The sequence below is a fragment of the Lampris incognitus genome, chromosome 1 (assembly GCF_029633865.1).
Source record: "Lampris incognitus isolate fLamInc1 chromosome 1, fLamInc1.hap2, whole genome shotgun sequence".
Lineage (NCBI taxonomy): Eukaryota > Metazoa > Chordata > Actinopteri > Lampriformes > Lampridae > Lampris > Lampris incognitus.
In genome coordinates this window covers 28,506,895-28,520,356 of record NC_079211.1, presented here as the reverse complement: position 1 = coordinate 28,520,356, position 13,462 = coordinate 28,506,895, and the positions used below count along the sequence as shown (strand labels likewise).

At 39.2% G+C, this 13,462-nt stretch overlaps 1 protein-coding gene across 2 annotated transcripts; it reads left to right on the top strand.

The window, feature by feature from the left end:
• The first annotated feature begins 750 nt into the window (after positions 1–750).
• On the top strand, positions 751–8,063 carry si:ch1073-291c23.2 (uncharacterized protein LOC799862 homolog). 2 transcript variants are annotated; one of them, XM_056287711.1, is made up of 6 exons: positions 751–1,237; positions 1,884–1,994; positions 6,363–6,419; positions 6,576–6,722; positions 6,865–6,923; positions 7,055–8,063. In XM_056287711.1, the coding sequence occupies exons 1-5, from the start codon at positions 1,100–1,102 to the stop codon at positions 6,880–6,882; spliced, it is 471 nt and encodes a 156-aa protein (XP_056143686.1). In that variant the 5' UTR covers positions 751–1,099; the 3' UTR covers positions 6,883–6,923; positions 7,055–8,063. The 2 variants fall into 2 exon arrangements, with proteins under 2 accessions (XP_056143686.1, XP_056143678.1); XM_056287703.1 differs by having other exon boundaries at positions 756–1,237; positions 6,810–6,923.
• Positions 8,064–13,462: the final 5,399 nt, after the last annotated feature.

Sequence of the window (13,462 nt, the reverse complement as noted above, 5' to 3'; positions counted from 1 at the left end):
CTATCTATCTATCTATCTATCTATCTATCTATCTATCTATCTATCTATCTATCTATCTATCTATCTATCTATCTATCTATCTATCTATCTATCCATCCATCCATCCATCCATCCATCTATCTATCCATCTATCTATCTATCTATCTATCTATCTATCTATCTATCTATCTATCTATCTATCTATCTATCTCTGTAATGTTGGACGATTGTGTGGTTGCAGGGTTTACCCTTTGTACTTATCCCTAATAATTGCACTTATTCTTGGTTTGCTTCTCAAAGACAACACCTCAAAACTCCCAAACAAATATATATACCAAGTCCAGTTGCACCTGATTCAACTCCTTTGGATCCCAAACAAAATGGCCAGTTTGTGATCGTTACTCCAATTTGTAGTCAAACCAATGAGCAATTACCGAGGAAAGCTTTCTTTCAACAGGGCATTGAAGAGCATTTTAATATCTCCCATAGTCCCTTCGCTGTATTTCCTTTTTAATTTCCTCATTGTCCAGTTTGCCTTTTGTTTGCTCAAAAGCCACAGCTGTCAGTGATCGAGCGCTTTCATGTTGAGCAATCTTCTTCCTGTCCGTCCGCCCCCCCCTCCCCCATGCAACTCTCAGCGAGCTCGACATATATACACACACACACACACACACACACACACACACACACACACACACACACACACACACACACGTTTCATTAGCGTCACGTCTCTCTTTGAACATTACGTGGGTTAACGGGAAAACACACTGCTAACGACCAACTCCTCCCTGCAAGGGGGAGAAAAAAAAGCACAAAAAATGACAAAACTTCTCCTCTCCCACCCCCAATATCATCCCTTCCTCTTTCGATTCGCGTTGTTTTCTTCGGACTGGAAAACAGCAGCAGGGCATGTCGCCTCCGTTCGTCTCCACGTCATTGAAACACCTCCAACCGCATAGACGAGATTAAACACCGGCGCAGAGGTATTGTTAATGCTGCGTTATGCACAGCTGGATAACTAGTTTTAGACTTTTTGACGTTCAATCTGCGGTGTTAAAGGACTAGCGTAGACCTGGTTTCTAAAAGTTTACAAAGAAAAAAATCAAAACCCAGAATAATGGCGGAACGCGAGTCTGCAGCTGCAGAAAGAGGCAGTGGGGAGACTGACGGGAATAAGGAGGCAGATTGCAACCAAATGGTGAGCAGCAGCAAACCTCTGCACCGATTTGTGAAAGGAGAGCCACGATGTGTTGGGGTAAGACTTCACACTCACACGCGCGCACACACCTAACGCTTTAAAACCAGCGCGATCATGTGAGTGCATACTTTTGATCTGAAAATAAGCAAGTGTACTTTTGTTTTACTTGTGTTGCTCTTGCATAGCTAAACTTGAACATTGTATATTCAAACCGTAGACGTACTGAATACTTTTTCTGAGTAAACTTTTAGTACTTGGCGTAAGTCGGCAAAAACTAAACATTTCATTTCCAATAATACACGGGTGTACTTATATTCCACTTTAAGTGCACTTAGAAGTAGCTATGTCTATAAACTAAAAATGTCTTTATGCATGCTCAGTATAATCTAAAATCAATACAAGTCAACATTACTCAATATAGCTCAAAGTGGACCAATTTCGAGTACAACAATGTTATACATATGAATACATTTTTTAGTTCCCCAAATTCGTACACTTTTACACGTAAGTATACGTAGAATATGAATACAATTATTTATATTGTTATTGTTAAATGTTCGCCTTGAATTCAGCTTGAAAAGAGAGAAATGACTGTAATGGTGTGCACAGAAAAAAAGTAGCCCTGCATTGTTTCAGGGTTGTCAGTCGCACCTTCTTTTCAACCTTTTGCCTCTGTTTTTTTGTTTTTTTTTCTCCTTCTCAGATAGTCATCCTGTTCTTTGGCTGTGCAGAGGTCCTGATGGGATTTGTGCTGGCCAGGGTCGAATATGAAACCTCCAACTACATCTACGTTCCCTTCTGGCAGGGGGCTCTGGTAGGTATTTTAGGCGGATGCTGATACGCAGGCCTGTAAAAACAGGGGAAATGCTCATATGTTTTAAAATGTACCCTACTCAGCATCAGCAGGGTACATTTTAAAATTTAATATATTCCTCAAGTTGAAGTTGAAGTGATTGCCTTTCAAATTCCTCTAGTAAAAGTTTGGCTCACATACACCACCTAGCTAACTTATCTCACTTAGCCAACTCAAGTAATAAAGTTTGTTTGTTTGGTTTTTTTTATTGGTAAAATTCTTTACAAAAGGAATCATCACACTCCAAAAGTACTGTAACATGAAAAACTTTCTTTTAACCTGTTTTTGCTTGGTACACACAAATAATTTTATGAGCTGTCAATCAACTACCCTAACACTGAGCAACCATAACCTTTTCCTTGCACCATGTCTGTGGAGGATAGATTTCATTATTGTCCATAATGCTAAAAAGTTATTCTTGTCAAATTAAAGTTGTTTTTTTCAGTTGCAAAAAGATTTGAGTTTCTTTTCTGCTCTGGTTATCATTATAATCAATCATAGTGATGATAGTGCCTGTACATATACGTATGTATGTATGTATGTATGTATGTATGTATGTATGTATGTATGTATGTATGTATGTATGTATGTATGTATGTATGTATGTATGTATGTGCATTAGCATGCATGCATGCATGTATATGTGCATGTGTATGTATGTATGCATACATGCATGTATGTATGCATGTATGTATATGCGTGTATGCATGTGTGTTCATCAAAGAAGGTTGAATCAGTTTATCTGGATGCAACGTTTATTGACAGGTTACGTTTCATCACTCAACTAAGTCAGTTTAGTTAATGGTCACACCCATATTTGCACATGAAACTGGTCATTGGTTTCGGTCGTTATACAACTGTCACAATTTTACAACGCTGTGGTTGGAACATTCCTTAATCCTCTGTGAATAGTACATATGGCCATTGTAGCTTTTGTTAATGGTCACACCCATATTTGAATATGAAACTGGTCGTTGGTTTCGGTCGTTATGCAACTGTATTGTTTATAAGGGGTGGGGATACCTGCAGTCAGTTAAGACTGAAGAAGTCATTTAGCTGAGTGATGAAACGTATCTGTCAATAAACGTTGTATCCAGATGAACTGAGTCAACTTTCTTTGATGTTCTTACCTGGATTACTGAGCATGCATCAAGACATATGTATGCAGGTATGCATGCATGTATGTATGTGTAAGGTAGTAATGTAAATCCGCCACAGGGTGGCACTGTTACGCTGTATGTTCCCCTGGGAATGCCGCAAATGGCGATGTTTGTCCCTTTTGCAACACCGTACCCCTAGTACTTGTCCCGGGCAAAAGGCTACGTTGATCAAATGTTTTTGTTTCTTCCGCCGGAAGCTGTGAGTATGATGAGGCAAGCGGCCAGCTGATTGATGAGAGGTGAAGTGTAAGCGAGTGCCGACAAAGTGTCCATGTCTCAGCCACGATCCCAGGCCTCCGCCTCCTTCCTTTTCCACGCAAACATCATACTACAACAAACACAACGCAGAGTCCCAGGGCGTGTAGGGAGACGACGGCCGAACGCGCGTTCGGCCTCATCATACTCACAGCTTCCGGCAGAAGAAACAAAAACATTTGATCAACGTAGCCTTTTGCCCGGGACAAGAACTAGGGGTACGGTGTTGCAAAAGGGACAAACATCGCCATTTGCGGCATTCCCAGGGGAACATACAGCGTAACAGTGCCACCCTGTGGCGGATTTACATTACTACCTTACATATGTATGTGTGTATGTATGTGTGTATGTATGAATGAATAACCTTGTCTTTCAGGCGGTGAGCCCCAGTAAGGTCTCTGTGTTGCGTTAGGTGAAGTGTACCAGGGCCGGGAAGACAGACAGGAAACAGGACTCCAGGTGGCAGTTGAGGCAGAACAGATTGCTCTCATTAATTGTCTTAAAAACACTGAACAAAACTAATCAGTTTCCAAAGCACTTACTGCTTCATGCATGAGATGCAAATAAAATAAACTTCAGCTGCCTCTATCAAGAATAAGTTACTGGTTAGCCAGCCACAACACAATTTATAGCCTTTTTAGCAATGCCCATATAAACTAGCTCGCCCATACCACACAATTAGCGATTAGCACAAACATCTTTTCAACATTACATTTACAAAAATGGTTCCAACCTGCACATAATCACACTTGGAACAGGCGTGCTGCACTAGGTTATAACACAGACAGTGATCTTGAGTGTTTTCAGACATAAAGCGCCCAGGGAACCTCCTTACCTTAAAAATGCTGAACAAAACTAATCTACGGTGGCTGCGGAGGACTCCCCAAAAAAACACCCTCAAGACTACGGCACAGCGTAACAGAAACATACAGAAAAACACATGAACGCTATCTGCTGCCAAACATATAACTCCTTTACATATGTATGTATGCATGTATGTATATATGTTTATATACAGTGCTGCTTGAAAGTTTGTGAACCCTCCAGACAGGGTCACTGTTTTTGTAAAAAACATTAAAATAAGCTTATTACACATACATCCAAATCCCAATTTGTAAAGCACACCTTCCAAATAATGGACACACACACAAAAAGCGATATATTTTCATTATTTAATTCAACAAAGGTGGTTTATTTCACAAAAACTGAAAATTTAACATGTGCAAAAGTATGTGAACCCTTTTATTAGTAGCTTGTGGCTCCTCCTTTTGCAGCCATTACTTCAACCAAATGTCTTCTGTAACCACTAACCAGTCACTCGCATCTGCTTATGGGGATTTTTGCCCACTCCTCCTTGCAGAACTCAGCCAGTTGAGAGAGGTTGGAGGGACATCTGGTATGTGCCAACTTCTTCAGGTCTTGCCACAACATTTCAATTGGATTAAGGTCCGGACTTTGACTGGGCCAGTCCAGAGTACGAATCCTCTTTCTCTGAAGCCATGCCTTTGTAGTTTTGCTGGAATGCTTTGGGTCATTGTCTTGTTGCGCAATCCATTTTCGTCCCAGCTTCAACTCCCTGACTGATGGCAGGAGATTCTGGTCAAGAATTTGTTGATATGCCGGAGAATTCATGGTTCCTTGGATAATATGGAGTCGTCCAGGTCCAGAAGCAGAAAAGCAGCCCCAGACCTTCACATTTCCACCACCATGCTTCACTGTTGGGAGGAGGTTCTTTTCTTCATATGCAGCATTGGCTTTTCTCCAAACATGTTGGTTTTGATTGTGACCAAATAATTCTATTTTGGACTCGTCTGTCCAGAGAATGGACTTCCAGAAGGCCTCTGGTTTGTCCAAGTGCTCTCTGGCAAAGTTGAAACGGGCAGCTTTGTTCTTTTTTGAGAGCAGAGGCTTCCTTCTAGCAACCCTCCCATGAATGTCATGGCTATTCAATTTTCGTCTGATTGCAGACACATGCATATTTGTCCCAGATGCTATCAGAGAGGTCTGCAACTCTCTAGAGGTGATGTGTGGGTTGGCCTTTACCTGATGTATTATTTTTCTGGTGCTTCTGGGTGATAGTTTTGATGGGCGTCCACTTCTAGGCAGAGTTGCTGTCATGTTGATGGCCATCCATTTGTAAATTATATGTCTTACAGTGGATGGATGGAGCTGGAATCTTTTGGAGATGGTCTTATAGCCCTCCCCAGACTGATGGGCTATCACTACCCTCTTCTTCATGTCCTCGGATATCACCTTTGCTCTCGGCATTGTTGATTTGTATGGGACCACAGTGGTTTGGTTGGTTTCCTCTCTCTTTTAATTCGTGCAGGCCAAACCCTTTCCCAAGGATGTCTCATTTCATTGGTCTGCTTAAATGATTAATTAAGCACCCAAATGTGTTTCACCTAAGTCTGTTACCTGCTTGACTTAACCAATGCAGCTGGGGGTTCACTTACTTTTGCACATACCCTAATTCCATGTTTCATGTAGTTTTTGGGCTACTAAAACAAGTCCCACTAAACAAGTAGATGCAACTGATAAACATACTATATCTGACATTTCATATATAAAAACTGGTGATGATAAAATAAGAAAATCATGGTAAAACAACAGAAACATCTAAACTGCTCAAGGGGTTCACATACTCTCAAGCAGCACTGTATATATATATATATATATATATATATATATATATGTGTGTGTGTGTGTATATATGTATATGTATATACTATGTATGTATGTGTGTATGTGTATGTATGTGTGTATGTACTGGTCTCCACATGAATATACTTACTAATCACATTCACAGCTAGTTTGAAAAAAGTCCTGATTATTCACATGCAGTAGGTTTTTTTGAAATATGAAATAGGTGTGTGTGAAAAAAGGAACATAATCTGTTCTGTTATTCAACCAGTTTCTCATCTCTGGAAACCTCTCCATCTACACAGAGATTCATCCTTCCAAGAAAATGGTAGGCATGCACTTTTGCATGTATGCTCTGTCCTTGCTTTATGCAAGTTTTTCCTGCAAGGTACCCTCACACTTTATTATGCCGCAAACTGAGAGAGAAACTTCTGGGCAAACCCGCCATCTCCTCCTTTTGACTTCCTAAACTTATCCTTCCCAGGTAACAGTGTGTTTGGCCATGTATATAGTTGCCCTCCTGGGACTACCAGTCTCCATTGGCTGCAGAATACGTTATCTAAGCCTCTTTGACAATGAAAGGCGATACCCCGAGTCCTATATCGAACCGGAATGGGCCTTCATACAATTTGTAAGTTCAAATATAGTTTCCTTCTATAATGAGATGCAAAAAAAGGAACATATAACTATACTATATCTCCATCTCTCCCTCTTACAGGGACAGCTTATTTGTATTGAAGCCACACTGCTCATTTTCTCCCTGTGTGTGTCAGTTCTTCTCATCTTCTTGACTACCGTGGCACGTTTAGCTCTGAAATCAACAAAAACACAGGTAATGGATTCCCCCAACACACTTTAACATTAACTCAGGTTTTCTGCATTCATCATTTACCTGATCTTTTTTTTTTTTTTAATTTATTTGTTGTTGTGTCCTCTCACCTTCCACCTTTATATTCTCAACAGGTTGTCATCCAGCATGTCCTGTCAGCTGTGACAGACACAGCGTCAAATTAAAATCAACTTATTGTCCTACAATATCTAGCATTAACCCTGTTATGTACTATTTGCCTGTATAACTATCATGTAAGTTTCTACAAGAGAAATAAACCTGTTGCATGATATTGGCTATATCACAAGCGTTTTATGCCCCCAAGTGACAGGATTGCTTATTTGCAGCCTACTGTACTTTAAAATATGTCTTGTAGGCCAGTTCAAGTACAGTTGTATGACTCTGCATGCATTCTTCTTACTAAATCATTTCATTGAGTATTTGCATGTGCTTGGTAAAAATTATCATGGCTTCCATAATGCCAAATAAATATTTTTTGCTGCACCCATTGAGCTCACAATTTTGCTGCAGTTTCACAATTGAAAATGGGCAATTCAAAAATGTGCTGGCTTTTACCTGTTTTGAGATCCTTTTTTAAGTCCCAGATTCTCAGAGTAGAGAATATTTTTTGAACTGATTTTTTATTCAACACATATTTAGTCAACACAACTTATACAATTTACAACTTATACAACTACACTTGTTTCAACATCAACCCACATAGTACATACACACATGTACAGCACATGCCCACACCCGAGAAAAAAAGAAGAAAAAAAAAACAAGGAACAAGTGCAATAGGACTAAAAATAAAAATAAATAAATCACACAAAAAAAGAGGTGACTAAAGTTCTGGCATTGCCTGTATTAATGGTGACCATCTTTCAGCAAACCTGTCTGTTTTCAATTGTAATCTTGCTGTGGTTTTCTCCATGATGAAGACATTTTTTACCCTGTCTCTTCATTGTGTTATGCTGGCGGGCTGCGGTTTCAACCAGGAAACTGTTATCTTTTTTCTTTTTCTTTTTGCTATTAAAAGAAGAATTCTCAATAAAGAATTTAAGACATTATCTGTCATATTATCAGGAATTATATCCAATATAAAAAGTGCTGGATCTAGATTAAAGTTTATACCCAAACTTGTTTAATCTCCTTTTGGACATTCTTCCAGAAATCCAGGAGCTTTGGGCAATCCCAGAATCTAATCTGTCAAGTCCCCTACCAATCCACAGCCCCTCCAGCATAGTTTAGATGTATTGCTATATTTTGAAGTGTTATGTGGAGTGTTAAAATACCGCATTTTCACCTTCCAGTCAAATACTCTCCATGCTGGGCTGTTGGTTAGTTTATGTCCTGCTTTGAATGTTTCCTCCCATTTTTCATCTGTTATTATAATATTTGCTTCCAACGCCATAATCTTTGACATCCATATTGTTATTCATAGATTCATGTTGTAGTGCTTTATACATTTTTGATACGATGCCTTTTTCTTTTTTTTTGTCTCTACCTCTGTGTATGCCATTAACAGTTTCTCTAGTTTGGATAGTCTCTTACAAATATTTTCCCATTCCTGTGTTTGAAGGTAATGTCTTAGTTGTAGGGATTTATAAAAGTCATGGGCTGGTAGATTGAATTCCTGTGTGAGTTGTGCGAATGACTTCATGGTTTGCCCATTGAGCACTTGTCTGGTATATATTGACCCCTTGTTTGCCCATGTGTTATATCCTGAGTCCATAATAGATGGTAAAAAAAAACTGGGTTTGTTGCTATTTTAGTGGTCCTACAAATGGAGTTTGACAGTTTAAATTTTTTTCATACTACTGACCATATTTTCATCGTTCCCTTGATCCAGTCATTACTAATCTTAAGTTTTGTTTTGGGGTTTTTTTGGAGCCGTTTCAGTCAAGAATGGAAGTGATTCCAAATGTAGATTTTGACATGCATTCTGCTACATTCCCACCCACACCACATCTGTCTCTTCAGTTATCCACATAATTACAGCTCTAAGTTGTGCAGACCAATGGTCATTTTTTAAATTAGGTAGTTTTCGACCCTCACTTCTCTTTCGGGCAAGAGAGTATCTTATATTTAATTCCAGCTTTGTTTATTTTGCCACAGGAATTACGATATGATCTGACATGACTACATGGTCATAGTTTAGTTATAGGACTACAACTACCAGTGTTCATTGTTTTAGGTAGTTAATGTTAACATCCGGACTGAGATGGTTAGGTTAGTTCTGATAGCATGCCTAGCTGACAGCCACGAGTGCCTCACTTGTAACTTTTATTCTTTCATTAAACTTCGTTAAACGGTACAACAAGTTTGGTTATTATGGTTAAGAAGACACACTCCTACCATTATTTTGTCTAATATTTTAAAAGTAGAAACAGAAATCCCAATAGGTAATGACTGGAATGAAAACAACAATCTTGGTAAAATGTTCATTCTTACTGTTTCTATTCTTCCCATCAGTCAGAGGTAAAATCTCCCATCAAGCCAAGTCCCTCTTTATCTCAGTTACTGGTTTCCCATAGTTTGCTTCAAATAGCTGTGATGTGGTAGGAGTGATAAAAATACCCAGGTATCTAAACCCTTTATTATTCCATTTAAAATGAACCTTTCCCTTTAGTTCTGCTGGACATTCACCTGAGATCGTCATAGCTACTGATTTGGCTTCACTGGTCAAATACCCCGATATTTCTCCATATTCATTCAGGTTGTTCAACAGGGCTGGTATAGATGAGGATAGTTCCCTTCTATATGTTAATATGTCATCCGCGAAGAGAGATTTTGTATTCTACCCCCCTCCCCCCATCCCTTATTACCTTTATGTCTTTATTTTGTCTTATTGACTCTGCTAACGGTTCAATACTTGTAGTGAATAATAACGGACTCAGGCAATTTCCTTGTCTGACTCCTCTTTTGAGGTAGAAAAAAATCTGAGCAGCAACCATTAACTCTGATTCGTGATTTGGGGTTTTTATACACCATTTTTACCCAGCCTATGAAAGTTGAATGAAACCCAAAAAACTGCCAATGTGTGGTATAAGAAGCTCCATTTTACCTAGTCAAATGCCTTTTGTGCATCTAAGCTGAGCATCATGGTAGGCTGTGGACTATTTTTGGTACATGTTATAAGATTTAATGTTCTCCTAATATTGTTAGCAGCCTGTCTGCAAGGAATAAAATCTGTTTGATCTGGTTTGATTAAATTGGTTATGCATCGCTGCATTCTCTGTGCCAATATGTTTGTTAATACTTTTAAATCATTACAGAGCAAGCTAAGAGGTCTGTATACCTCACATGAGGTTGAATCTTTGCCCTCTCTATGTAAAACCGAGATGATGGCTTCTGACCAAGTTTTTGGTAGAGCATAGTTAAAGACTTTTAGATAATACTGGTGTGATCTCTTCTGCAAAACATTTATAAAACTCTCCCGGGAACCCATCCGTACCAGGGGATTTGTTAGTTCTAAGAGTTTTTTATAGTATCGGATATTTTCTGTGACGAAATTGGTTGTATTATTTCAGACGTCTCTTCTGCCGATAAATGGTAAATGTAATCTTTTAAGGAATGCCTGTGTTTTGCCTTCTATGAAATTAGACCGAATCATTATTCAGATTTTTATAATATTCTGTGAATGCTTCTGCTATCTCTGTTGGCTTAACCACAATTTGTTAGGAATTAGGATGTCTTATTTTTGGGATTATCCTATTTGTTTGGGCTTTTCGAAGTTGGAATGCTAATAACTGGCTTGCCCTGTCGCCCATCTCATAATATCTTTGATTCATAAAATGTAGCGCTCCTTCTGCTTTATATGTTAGAAGTTCATCTAATCTATGCCCGATTTTTTATAGTTCGAGGAGTGTGGAGTTGTCTGATGTTCTTTTATGTTCTAACTCCAGTTCTCTGATTTTACTCTCTAATACTCTTTGTTGTTCTAGCCGAGCTTTTCTCAACTGGGATGTTATTTCAATAATTTCCCTCTAATAACTGCCCCCCCCACAAGATCGATGGTGATACCTCGCCATTATCATTTATTTTTAAGTATTCCTTTAAATTTTGTTTTCGTTCCTTTACAACCCTCTCATCTGATAGGATTGACACATTGAATATGCAGTATTTAAAAAAGATTCTTTACCCATATCTACAGTAAGTGTGATAGGGGCGTGATCACTTATAGTTATTGTCTCTATGCCACAGTTCAAGACTCTGTGTATATGTTGTTGTGACACATAAAGAAAATCTATCCTTGTATAACTGCCATGTGGATTTGAGCAAAAAGTGAAATCCTTCCCTCTAGGGTTATTATATCTACATGGATCAGTAAGACCTATCTCTTTAATAACATCATTTAATATTCTGGATTTTTTTGTGATTGGTCCCTGTTCTGGTGGCAACCTGTCTAATTTGCCATTCTGTACCGTGTTGAACCACCACCACCCGCCCCCTCCATTAATATCATCCCCTTTCCATTACTGGTAATTACACTGGCAATGTTTTTTAAAGAATGTCTCTTTCTCCTCATTTGGGGCATGGATATTTAGTACAGAGATAGTCATATCTCCTATGGAGCCAACAATCATTACATATCTTCCCATGTTATATTTTATCACTTTCTCTGCAGATAATGGTAAAGATTTTTTTATTAATATAGCTACACCCCTTTTCTTGCCATTCGAAGCATGAAATACGTGATTTACCCACTCACCTTTTCAGTTTTTTACAATCACTCTCAACCAAATATGTTTCTTGTATTAAAGCAACTGAATATTGTAGCTTCTTCAGTTGGCTCAGTATCTTCTTCCTCTTAATGGGAAGATTTAAACCGTGAACATTATAAGATAGAAGGTTCAACGTATTCACATTAGTTTAAGTTGAAACCCATCAGCTCTACACCTCATATAAACCAAAGCAGCTATGCAAAACATCACACAGTAAAAAAGGCAAACAATAAACAGCATCTTCAAAACTATTCTACAATAATAAAAGAATATGACTCCCAAAAGTCCCATGACCAGAGAGATGTGGTGAATTCTCTCTGGGGAAATAGCACTATGTGCACCTGCAACCTCTCAGCAGTTATGTTAAGTTGCTACTTACTCCAACTGAGCATCAATTTCGCTCATTAAAACAAATATTTCTGTTAGTTTACATAAGTAGTACAGTGCCTTTAACCAGCTCTGTTTATACCTACTCAATATCCATTATATTAGGCAAATCTTCTGATTGTCTAAATATGTTTCAGGACCTCCACTTATTTATGCATTTATTTATTCAAGTCCTTTCTCTGGTCCTTACCGTAATTACCATGTTAGTGAGTTCACTCAATGGGGGCTTGTAGGTCTGCCTCTGTAATGCGTGACTGCCTCCCTTTCTCCCTCTGTCCTGTCACAGTGGTCCAGCTGCCTTGTATCCTCACCCTCTGAAGTCTCTCCGTTTCATCATCCTCAACGTAAATCCCCATGTTCTTCAGCATGGGCACAGCCTCCGTTAAGTAATGATCGGTGATCATTAAATATTAGCACAGGCACAATGGTGCCATTCACACCCTACTTCATATATATGGGAGTCTCTGGACATGAGGCCTGTGTGGATGGCAGTACAGCTCATGTTTATCAAATGTCTCACTTTCTGATCCATTGAGCAAACATGAGTTTCAAACTCTTCATATATCTATAAAAAAAAAAATAAGAGCCACGTCACGATGAACATCATCTTCTACTTTAACTGCAATCATTGTGGCCAAATTGCTAGACATAAGTCTACCATCAACTTATTACTGTCTACAGCAGTGGGGATACAGCCCTGTACACGCAGGCCAGAAATGCACTGACAGAGGAGATCAGAGTGGCTAAAAGAAGCTACACTGAAAAACATGTTTTCAGCCAACGACCCTGTGTCAGTTTGGAAGGGCCAGCAAGACAACACAAACTACAGAAGACCATCCCCCCATACTAAGGCAAACAAAGGCCTGGCTGAATGTCTTCTATCTATGAGAGGGACAAATTCACACCCCTCACCCACTCAAGCCCACCAGGAACAGCCCCCATTACACCCCTGGCAACCATCCTACCCTCACTCCATACTCAGGCTGCACTCAAGATATACGTGTAGAGGATGTGAGCCAGCTTTTCCAGAGATAGAAGACTAGGAAAGCACTGTGTCCAGACAGTGTCTCCTCATCCTGTCTTAAGAGCCTGTGCGGACCAACTGGCTCCAATCTTCACGCAGATCTTCAACAGATCCCTGGAGCTGTGTGAAATCCCCTCAAGTCAAGTCAATTTTATTTGTATAGCCCAATATCACAAATACAAATGTACCTCTGGGGGCTTTACAGCAACACAACATCCTGTCCTTAGACCGTCGCATCGGATAAGGAACAACTCCCTAAAAAAAAAAACCTTTAACAGGGAGAGAGAGCAACAGAGGAGGGATCCCTCTCCCAACACAGACAACGTGCAATGGATGTTGGGTTTACACAATTTACAGAATACAACATTGAAAGAGGATAACAGAATTATAATGGAAATATAAAA